This window comes from Dendrobium catenatum, unplaced genomic scaffold, assembly GCF_001605985.2.
Source record: "Dendrobium catenatum unplaced genomic scaffold, ASM160598v2 fragScaff_scaffold_1316, whole genome shotgun sequence".
Taxonomy (NCBI): domain Eukaryota; kingdom Viridiplantae; phylum Streptophyta; class Magnoliopsida; order Asparagales; family Orchidaceae; genus Dendrobium; species Dendrobium catenatum.
Genome location: NW_021319778.1, coordinates 510335 through 522592, shown reverse-complemented (window position 1 = coordinate 522592; position 12258 = coordinate 510335). Strand labels below are relative to the sequence as shown.

Genomic DNA, 12258 nt, shown 5'->3' with positions numbered 1-12258 from the left:
CTCTTCCATTCTGCATCAGTACACAACCCAATCCTTTGTGTGAGGCATCACTATAAAGATGAAATTCATTCGTTCCTGAAGGAATAGTAAGCACTGGAACAGTCATCAAACACTATTTCAGTCTTTGAAATGCCTCTTCACATTGAACTGACCATTCAAACTTCACTGTCTTTTGGGTCAATCTAGATAATGGCATCGCTATTCGTGAAAACCCCTCAACAAATCTTCTATTGTAACCAGCTAAACCTACAAAACTCCTAATTTCCATCACTATAGCTGGTCGAGGCCAATTTGCTATATCTTATACCTTATGCTGATCCACAGATATCTCTCCATTACTGATCACATTCCCCAAAAAGTTCGCTCTTCAGCCAAAATTCACATTTGAAGAACTTAGCATACAGTTCATTTTCTTTCAATGCATGTAACACCATCCTTAAGTGATTTGCATGTATCTCTTCATTTGAAAAAAACACCAGTATATCATCTATGAATACTATCACAAATAGATCCATAAATGGCTTAAAGATCCTATTCATGAGTTTCATAAACACAGCAAGGGCATTCGTCAAACCAAAAGACATACTACAAACTCATAATGCCTGTATCTAGTACTGGAAGCAGCCTTTGTCCTCTTCTCTAATCTCAAACCAAAAGTCTATCTTGGAAAACACAGAGGCACCCTCTAACTGATCAAACAAATCATCAATTCTCAGAAGAGGATATTTATTCTTTATAGTCAGCTTGTTCAATTCTCTGTAGTCTATATAAAGCCTTAAACTTCCATCTTTCTTCTTCACAAAAAGCACATGAGCACCCCATGAAGAAGTGTTAGGTCTGGTGAGTCATTTATTAAGCAACTCTTGTAATTGATCTTTCAATTCCTTCAACTCTTTTATTGTCATCTGATAAGGGGCTTTAGCAACAGGATCTGCTCCACTAACTAGCTCAATAGTAAAATCAATCTCCCTACTTGGAGGCAAGCCACGTAATTCATCAGCAAATACTTCTAGATACTCTTGCACAATAGGTATCTCCTCTAATCCCTTCTCTTCTTTCTTCTCCTCCTTAACATAGGATAAAAAGCCTTAATATCATTTCCTCAACAATTTATATGCCACCAAGGAAGAGACTAACATGGAAGTTATGCTTTTTTCCCCAATGAATTTAAATTCTTTCTCTCATGGCATACAAAATTTAAGTTCTTTTTTGTTACAGTCTTTTGTCCCAAAGTGGCAAGACAACCAATCCATACCTAGGATTATATCAAATTCCAATAATGGCAAAAATATAAGATCTGTTTCTAAGTTTTTATCACCTACAGTCAATTCCACATGACACTTATTGTTGGTTTCCAACTGATTCCTATTGGGAATTAAAACTGATAAGGGTTTGAGCATAATTGAAGGAGACAGGTCAACTGATTTAATAAACTCCTCAGAAATGAAAGAATACAATGCTGCTGTATCAAACAACACCTTAACAAGCTTGTTACACACAAAGATTGTTCTTAAATACCATGCATATAATATAACATAATGATTATCTTACTCATACATCATAAAGGAAATCATTGACATTAAATTAAGCCCATACCTGTAATAACATCAGGAGAGTCTTTAGCTTCTCGTTGGGATAGACCATATACTCTTGGTTGAATAGGCTGACGAGCTTGGCCTTGAGATGGAGTTGATGTTGTAGACTCCACCATCCATGGCCTTCCAACTGTCCTCTTAGGAGCATTACCTGTTCTGGCCTATGGGGTAGACCTCTGTTCCAAGATATGACAAGATTTTGCCATGTGCCCTAGTTGATGATACTAGAAATATGTATTGGTGCCAGTAAGGCACTCTATCTTATGAGCCCTCCCACACTTATTTCATATAATAGAAGTGCTGCTCTCAGAAGTGTTGGGCTTGGGCTTCTTCTAATTGGGTCTTCCAGACTAAAAAGATTGGGTAGACTTTGATCTATCTTCATTCATTCTCTTATGAAAATCTCTTCTTCTCTAAGTACTCTGGAAATCACTCTCAATTCTTCTTCCGCTCTCAACCAATGTAGCATAATCCTTAATGCCAAAAGGGATTAATGGTTGTCTAATGGTATCTTTTAATCCACTTGAAAGCAATGACATTTTTCTTCAGCATTTGAGATTAAATGAGAGGCATACCTAGAGAGCATTGTGAACTCAGCTTCATACTGTGTAATGGTTCTATCGCCCTATACCAATCTATTGAATATGTCTTGTATTTGTCCTCTAGTAGACATTGGTACATACCAGTCTCTAAATACCCTGACAAACTTATCCCAGGTCACTTGGCTGCTAAGTCTTCGTCCAAAAGTCTCTTGTAATTGACTTCTCCACCATCTATATGCTTTCCCATTGAAGACATAGGCAGCTAAGATAATCCTTCTATCTTGAGGGCATAACATTCCTTCCAATATCTTCTCTATTCTCATTAACCAGTCTTCCGCCTCTGTGTGTCCACCTCCTATGAATGATGGATGCTTCATGTCTTGGAATAATTTCAAGTTTTTGTCCATTACAGTGCTTCCACTGCCTCCAGCCTAGGTCTGAGTACTCTTTATCATTTGGGTCATGGCTGCTATCATCTATGTGAAAGCATGGTTTAAAATTGCGCAATATGAGGCTCGCCTTTGCGCAATTCCAGTAAAAAACGCCTCGATGCTTACGCCTCAAGTTCTTTTTATGAGGCTTGCGCCTCAGCTTGAAGCCCGCCTCGCCTCATTGGCATGAGGCTTACGCCTCACGCTATATATATTAAAACTTACATAAATCTTGAAGTAAATGTCCGACATTGGACTTTATAGAAGAGGAGGAAGGGGAGAGTGAAATTCACCATAATGATGATTCAAATGAAGAACCCCTTAGTGAGTTAGTGATTACAGTGCTGATGAATTATGAGTTCTTATGTGATATGTCATTGCTATTTATTTTTGGAAATTGGAATTATACGTTAATGAAAAAAATAATGGGATTTGGGAAAGATAGAATTTTGAGTTGAACTATATTTCATGTTGTCTTATTATTGAGATATCTTGATTTCACTTCATATCTTATGTTTTTTTATATTTTATATTATTCACTCATTTGTATATAAAAAAATTATCATTTTATATTTACGCAATCTTTTGATTTTGAGGCTTACGCCTCGCCTCACGAATGAAAAACGCCTCAATACCCGAATACGCAATTTTAAACATCAGTGAAAGAATATATAGTAGCATTAATGCTACTATTTTGAGGCTCCGCTACTGTTGGCAGATCCCTCATAACCTCTCCAGTATTTCCATCAGTTGCATTAGTTTCAGGTTCCACAATCCTGAGACATAATGCAACAAAATAATTTAAACAAACTATAGCACATGCATCTTACACATACTCTAACCTATACGATCATCCTATTGGATCTTTTATATTAATCAATATTCTTAAATCCTTTTGCTCTGATACTACTCTTTGTCACGACCCGGCCCGATAAGCTCACAAAAGGGCGAGATGAGAATGAAAGTCGGACAGTAGGAATTAAAACATTTATATAACTTTATTAACATGTCTCCAAACATAAAGAAAACATTATCAACATAATGAAAGAGCCGCTAAAGAACTCCATTTATACGAAAATAACAAAAACTCAAAAAGGAACCTGTCGCCCGTCGTCTCCCTACGATGGTAGGTATGCGGTGGTTGGTCCGTCATTAATGATTTGCTGGATCTCCTGAAAATTTTCCACAACATGAGTGAGTCATAACTCAGTAGATAAATGCTTTTCAATTAAATTTCAAAAAAGAAGGTAAAAAGGTAACATGTATGCCAATGCTTTTAGTGTAGGAACAATAAACATGTCATAACATTTAGCTAGCATGACTCTAAGTCATCAATTAAGTCTCTTTCCTTGGATAAGCTTGCAACCAATTTCCTTATACATTGCATGATTTAATTTCATGATTCATGTGATGGTTCTTATGCATATAATATAATACATAATTTATAATCATCCGTCTCGGAAATATTATTTGTACTGATCAGGTACACATTAATTGACCATTTCTTTACTATTTGGTTCAAAAGAATCCCTTTACCATTTGGGTCAAAAGAGCCCCATCACCATTGTCCAGAAGAGCTCATTTACCATTGATACTTCCGTGTCAACATGCACATCCATATATTCTTTACTTAATCATAAAAAGAACTTTGGCATATCCTTCATGCATATGGTCTATTGTTCGATGGTGCTACATGATTACATGGTTTCATGAGAAAAGAGACATGAGCTATGTACTTTCTTTAATCATCACATGAGAAGGATACAATTGCATTACAAACTACCACATGAGAAAGACACTTGCATTGTAAACTATCACACAAGTAAAACATGTGCATTATAGTAGACATATGGTCAAGTGTCTCTAAATCTTTCTACATAAGTACATATTATTAAGCTAATCATAAGAGCGTGTTGCATGACATTTAGGAGCATGTTAGGATGTAGAAGAAAAATACAATTGCAATAATACTAAGAATCCCATAACAATATAAGAACATGCTATCATGGAAAGAAAAGAGTTTTATTTTTCTAAATTTAAAAGAGCCACATTTTACCTACCTCAATTTGTGCACAAACTTTCGATTGTCTGATCAAATCCTTCTCTCCACGTGTTTAGTATCTAAAAGAGACATACATATCGTGTAAATATGACTAATCCTATATAAGCTTCCTAAATTCTTAATCTATGATAATAAAGAACTCATCCCTATGCTATGTACATGCTCTCAAAATTTAATTATGATATTATCAAGGCCTATATTATACTTGATGCATATGAGGATTTTGTTTACAGAGATCTCAAAATGTCTCCTCAACTTCTACTGACTTATAGTTTTCTAAGTTTTGTATGGATTGCAACTGATAGAAGAATAGACTTCCTTAGTCTAAAACTTCAAAGAATTCTAAAGCATATGCTACCACTATCCATAAGAGCTATTCAAATAAAAATAGATTCCTCTCCACCTGAATGGATTGAAGACAGAACTGAATCAAGCAGACATCTTTACAAAACCCTTAACCATTTCATGACATATTACATTCCTATTTTCTTTAAATTAGGATTTAGTTATAATCTTAAATTTTTATGCATGCAAACATCATTCCCTACACTCAAATAGTAATTAAAATATAATTAGAATATAATTAATTTTTGGAAAATTTTAAATCAAGATTTAGAAAAACTATTATTTTATGCAGAAGCCCTAAATTTGCCTCTAAAAACCTTCCCAAATTCATTTAGAACCAAAAGCTCAAAATTTTCATGATTAGGGAAAAACCCTAATTTTTAAAATCCACATTTTTCATGAAATCAACTCATATTTGGGTTTAGAAACATCCCCCTACCCTTCCCTATCTCAAAGAGAACTTGCATTTCTACAAAACCCTAGATTTCTTCCCTTAGTGAAAACTCTATGAAAAGAAAATGAAACTCTTGCAATTCCTTCAATTTCCCTCGCAAACCGTCGCCGGAAACCGCCTCTAGGACCTCCCGTCGCCGCTCCTACGTGACGCCCCCTTCTCCTTTCTCCGCTCGGTTCGGAATGCACGAAGGAATGGGGACCGAAACATTTTGGTCCCCTATTTAGAGTGGGATCATCTCATTAAATGCTTAACTACCTAAAAACCCTCATCCAGAGCAAAACCATCATAAAGAGATTTACAGAATTTTAACTCCCAAAATACTTAAAATCTAATATGGGTTCTATAAATCTATTTGCTCAGAATTTTGCGCACTATTTTATAAAATTTATTTCGTTGAATTCTAACGACTTCGAAAAATTCACTTAAAACTCGTGCGACGCATCGAAAAATGTGCGAGGTCTAAAATGACATTTTACGAGTTTTACACTTTGCTTGTCAAATTCATATTTCTAGTAAAGATAACAATTTGGTAGTGACAGTTTTTCAAAATATTTCTGTGTTGGGAGGGTTTGTTTTCCTTTTCTTAGAATTTACATTTATTTTAACTAAAATAGTCGGAGTTAAACGTTTATTACTAATTCACATTTTGATTGAATTGATTGTTGTTCAATGCCCCATAGTATGGTTGCTGATGTCCATCGAACTCTGCTTTATGGTGGGATATTTTTGTACCCTGCGGACAGGAAGAGTCCCAATGGAAAATTAAGGTGTGTATTGCGATCTCTCTTGAATTTGTGCTCTTAATTTGTCGTTTAGACTATCAAAGCAGACATCTCAGATGCTTCTTCTTTAACAGGGTTCTCTATGAAGTGTTCCCAATGTCATTCTTGATAGAGCAAGCAGGAGGTCAGGCCTTCACCGGAAAGATAAGGGTATAAGAATCATGCTTTTTCTCCCCTTTTCTCTCATGTAAATTTAACATTTATATCAACTTGTGCATCAATTCATTTTTCCTGATACTAAGATCACAAATAGGATCACAAGTTCCAATTGATGCTCTTCTCATCTGAAATCTTAAATTAGTGCTTTGGAAAAAAATTATCTTCTCAGTGTTGGCCTTTTGGATTTCTCCAAGCTTGACTTAGTATGCATTATTTACTAATTAGTACTATTACTTTTGAACATAATTTCTTTCACAGCCATCTGTAGATTGTCTGATAAAAAGGGTTGTAGTATTTTGAAAATGGATCTCTCCCTTTTGATGTTATATGGGAAGGGATGGTGAAAAAGTTTTCAAAGGTTTGTGGGGGTTATTTCTTGAGGATAGGCTACACGGGATTTCTTGAGGAGTCCTAGAGGTGTAGAGAGGGATTATTTCCTAATGGAGCTAAAGGTGGACGAGGGCTAGGGTTTGTGAATTGTGTGATAGGCCGAATGTTGGGGTAATTTATTAAAGTTTAGGTAGTGTGGGGGAGGCTTGTGAAAGATTTATGGAGATGATGAATTGTGAATTAGAGCTTATAAAACAGGCCAAAATTATGAGGTTTTGCCTTGAGGTTTTCTACTACATGGCTAAGAGCTATGCTTTGGTTTAAGGGGTTGTTTTTAACTATGCGTAGGTTTAAAGTTTTATCTCTATCTTTCTTAATATAGGTTAGATTTAAACCATCTACTCTCTCAAACGTGTCATTGGAAGGCCGAAGTTTTTTGTGACCAAGCCATCTTGGAGCTACTCCGATCATATCATGTATATTCTCATTTTTTATTCTGTCTCTAAGTGTAAAGCCACTCATCCACCTTAGCATCCTCATCATTGCAACTCTTAACTTTTTTTTATGCTTCTCTTCTAATGTCCAGCACTACTTTTTCCAAGTCTCAAGTCCTGGGTGAGAACAGTGGAGGATTTCATTAGGTAGTTGATAGCTATTATAAAATTTGTCCAATATTCATAACATGAATCTTTTAATATATATATATATACATATATATATATATATATATATATATATAGTGGTTATTATCATGTTTTGAACTGCAAGTAGACTTGAACCAAGATAACTAAATCTAACAATTCCATCATGACATAAAATTAATGTGATAATATGTTCATGCCTTGAGACAAATAATTGTAAGACTATGTTCATGCCCTGAGTCAAATTCAACCTTAATTATGTTGATTTACTAAAATTTCCTTGAGAATGTACCAATCTTTTATCAAAATTCCTGTCAATTCTCAGTTGTTAAATGCTTAATATAAACATTAGTAAACCAGTTATATATTTTAAATCATGAAAATGAGCACCTCAAATTAGGGGTTCATGTGATTAACAATCCGTCTTTATTATGATAACCAACTTGATGTGGCACAAACATGTGAAGATCTTTTATCGAAATTCCTGTCAATTCTCAGTTGTTAAATGCTTAATATAAACATTAGTAAACCAGTTATATATTTTAAATCATGAAAATGAGCACCTCAAATTAGGGGTTCATGTGATTAACACTCCGTCTTTATTATGATAACCAACTTGATATGGCACAAACATGTGAAGATGAGTTGCTTAAGGAAATTTACACGCTTAATATGTCGAGAACATTATTAATTAAAACTTATGCTGATTTAAGCGCTAAGAGAAGGCAATAAGTTGATAAAACAAGCTTAGGCTAAATCACATACATAGGAGTTAAGGTCGTAAAACATTCAATTAATCTAACATTGCGTATGAGGTTGATTTTCAACGATAATCCCAAAACTAACAATGAGATTAGTCACTAAGAGATATCTCTCACTCAACTTTCTAATATACTAGACTTTAGCGCGGAGTAATTAACAAGCTTCTTCTGAATCAATTAAATCACATAGTAGGATAACTATGAAGATAAGAGACTAGGGAAAGAGTTCACCAATATCGAGCATTAGGCAGTAGTTGGAAGCTTCAGACCAGCAACCTCCTTAGTCTCCAAAGTTAGGACAACAATCTGGAATGACTAGGGAGTTTTGGACAGCAATTGGGGCACTATACTTTCCTGGAATGTCCTGAATAGCAAGCCAAAATCTCTGGACAGCACCCTAAGGAAGTCTGAGCAGCAGGTTTTGAGTCCTAGTAGTCTTGAACGGCAACTCGTGACGTCCGGACAGTACCCAAGGAAGTCTGGACAGCACGTTGCAAGGCTGGAGATCATTGGACGGCGTGCAGGATTTGTCTAGAAATTCAAGAAAGCAACTTGACTTTGTCCAGAAATCTGGACAGCCACTTGGGGAGATGAATTTCAGCCGTTTCCTCCTACTAGGTGCACGTGAGCATGAAAGGGAGGGTGGGAAATTGTGTGGACAGCAATGGAGGAGAGCTGGAGTTAATTCCCTTTAATTTAGGCCTTGGTTTGGAAGGAAAATTAATTGGAGAGGAGGGGCATGTGGCCGGCCAAGAGAGAGAGAGAGGAGGGAAAATTGTGTCTAGGTTCAATGTATGTGAGTTATGGAGTAATTAATTAATTAATTTTATGATTGATTAATTGATTGAATGAAGGCGGTTTCCAAATATGTGTAATTAAATATGAATGATTTGAAATTCAAACTTGATTAATTTGAATTCGAATTTCTTTCTAAATTGAAAACAATCCAAATTAGGAAGGAAGGGGTTTTGGGGGGAAGTGGAGTTTGGGATGAGATAAATCCTTCCAACCCAATTTAAAATTAAATTGGGTTAGATTCAAGACTTGTCTAATATGGCTTTGTAATTTAGGAAACTATTTGAAATTCAAAATTTGAATTTCAAATTGTTGAGATTAATTTCCCAAATCACTTAGGCTATTTTAGGCAAGTATTAATGATGATTTAATTCATCATTCAAGGAGAGGGAAAGCATGTGGCCGGTGGTCAAGCTTGGGGGGGAGTTTGGTATGGAATTGGGAGTGGAGTTAAGATGGTGAAGTTGGGCCGGGTGGAGGGGAAGAAACAACTAAGGGAGGCCGACGAGTCTGGAGTTGGTGGTCGGGTAGGGGAAAATGAGGGTGGTGGGAATGGGGGCAAGCCGGCGGCGGGTGGGGGGAAGAGAGTGGAGCGGATGGAGGAGATGCGAGGAACAAAAAGTAGAGCTGCGAATCTTGGACCCTTCCAAAGGTTCACAGGTATTGCGATTGCCCACACCTTGGGTCTTCCTTCTTCTCTCAAACACTCAACATTGATGGAGACAAAGAAAACTCATAATTTTATTAATCAATCAGCATCCCAAAATACAAGAGAACTAGCCTATAAGTAGGCCTCATGAAAAGAAAAGAAACAATGACTAAAATGCCCTTCGGGCTACAACGCCACATGACCACCCCTAGGGGTAAAATGGGTAAAACAGAAAAAAAAAATCAAATCGTAGCTGCTGATCTCTGCTAATGTTGGACAAATAAATGGATTGGGATGAAATTGAATTATTTCCTGAATATATCAAGTTAACCATAATTTATTTAAAATATGTGGATAGCTCCCCTGAATTAATGTACTATTCTAAACAAGGATATATCAATATACATCATTATCTCTAAGTATGTATGCATAGATTTGTGAATAATCATAGGCATCCATATTATCAATCATCACACTACTTTTGACATCATCAAGAAGGTTAACCCCTTAAGCGCAAAAACTACTATACTGAGAAAATAAACAGAAAGCGAAACTATTACGAAAGAATAGAGTTGAACGACAACTAGGAATAATCCAGGTTACAAAAAGAAACAGCTGAGAGTCCCAAAAAGAGAACTGAAAAGTACACATAATCCTCACTTTTGACTGTATGAGTCACTGTTTGTATACGTCATCTTGCATCGAAAAATGGTGAAGTTAGGGAGCGAGCCTGGACATGGTCAATATTGTCAAACTCAATCTACTTGCCACAACAATATATCAAGCCACGCTGCTGGTATGCTTGATGAATAAATTCTCTAAATGGCAGCATCCTGTGCAAATTTCGATTATTGGAATCCTTCAGCCTAAAATGTCTCTAATTACTGGAACATTCTTCCATTAGTTGAGAATGCAATTACTTGGTACTGGAACCCTTTCTAATTTATATTAAACTCCCATGAATGTAATTGTTTGGTTTGCCACATTATGCCACTAGGTTCTGCTACTTCTTCCAACTGTCATTTACCACTTGTTAAAATATTTGTTGTTCAAACACCTCAACAGGAACACTTGGAGTGCCAGTTACTATAAACCAGCTCTAGGCCTGTCCTTGGAAATCATGCATAGTATCTTTGGGAAATGATCAATTTTCATATGCTGGCTTAGCAATTCATAGTTAAAATCGGAGGATAGTTTTACAATTGACCTCAGAAACTAATTTCTCTATTTCCTTGCATAGGCCCTCGACCTGGTTCCCAAGAAAATCCACGAACGGTCTCCCATTTTTCTTGGCAGTTATGAAGATGTTGAGGAGATCAAAGAACTCTACGCAGCTGCCCAAAACCAAATCTGATGTCGAGAGATCATGAGCTTTAAATTCTGCTTCAGGATTGCATGTATTTGCTTCTTAAAATTTCTCAAATGTTCGAACTGCAGTTTTTATTTAAGCATGTACTAAATGTATGTTTTATTGTATGTCTCTGTTGTAAATATTCAATCCAATATTATCTTTTATAAAAAAAAATGATACTTAAGTAAAGCGAGATATTCGTACTTTCTCACTGCCTCCTATGGCTCGGGGTCCACATAATGAACATTTCAACGATGAGCATTATGAAGGATATGGAAGGATCTTTTTGATAGAAGATTGGAATATGTTTGGGTGGTGCGGGGAATTGAAGATTGTATTTGGATTTCATAACAAAGGCAATGAGACGACCTAATGTAAGATTTGGCTCTCTTTTTTTTAGGGTCTCTAATGAAGGTAAGGTTTTAAATGTATCGAATAATTAGATTTGTTGCTTTCAAATCAATTTCAGTAATGATGAAGTAGGTAGTGAGGTATAGAAGATGTGTGATGTTTATTCGATCACCAGATTTTGGAATGGCTGAATTTCGAAGGATGTGTTGAAAGATTTAGGCATCTTGAACTAAGGTGTTAACATGAAGAATATGATAATTTATTAAAGACTCCCTAAGAGTGGTGTTGACAGAGATCCAATTATAGTCAGGGAGAAAAGCTAAAGAATAACCTTTTCACTGGTGCTAGAAATGTGCAGGATTTGGTCATAGTCTTGATAGGTGATCTCTACGGGCCTTCTATTGACATAAAATTGAAAGATAGTGACCTCACTGTTGATTTAAGGCTAGCGAAAAATTCAAAAAAGAAGCTTATTGTTGAATGGAAATGCGAGATTAAGAATGAATTGAAGGGTGGTGCAAGCAAATAGATTGAGTATCTGGAAGTTCAGGACTTCCTAATTTATGACTTTGGAAGAGGTGATCATAGCAGCCTTATAACAATGATATGCTTCTTTATCATCTGCTTTAGAGAAATGGGGATCAATACGACGTTTAGAAGAGCTTCGTACGAGAGCCCATGAGCCCTTTCCATTGGCCATTGCAAAGAATAGGAACTTAGATAGGAAGGGAGAAAGATTGAGAGGAAGGATTAGAGTGGGGAGAATGCTTGTGATTCCTCCCTTAAAATAGAAATCATGCATATCATATAGTACGATGTGCTATCGTATAGTACGATAAAGGGAATTTAATTATTCTAGTCTATTTAGTGAAAAAGATTGGTCTTATCGTACAATATGATCATAATCAAACTGGACGATCATTGTTAAGATGGTTATCTCGAGACATTAGCCTGGACAATTATTGACTAGTCATACCATACAGTATAAACAGGTGTTCGTACAGTAT

At 36.0% G+C, this 12258-nt stretch overlaps 1 protein-coding gene across 1 annotated transcript in view; it reads left to right on the top strand.

The window, feature by feature from the left end:
- Positions 1 to 11089, top strand: part of LOC110101208 (fructose-1,6-bisphosphatase, cytosolic) — a 75520-nt gene extending 64431 nt beyond the window's left edge. Inside the window, exons 10-12 of the mRNA XM_020829007.2 lie at positions 6113 to 6199; positions 6289 to 6364; positions 10790 to 11089. Coding sequence (XP_020684666.1) covers positions 6113 to 6199; positions 6289 to 6364; positions 10790 to 10903 — 277 coding nt within the window. The 3' untranslated portion in view covers positions 10904 to 11089. The remainder of the gene's footprint in view (positions 1 to 6112; positions 6200 to 6288; positions 6365 to 10789) is intronic.
- The last annotated feature ends 1169 nt before the right edge of the window (positions 11090 to 12258 follow it).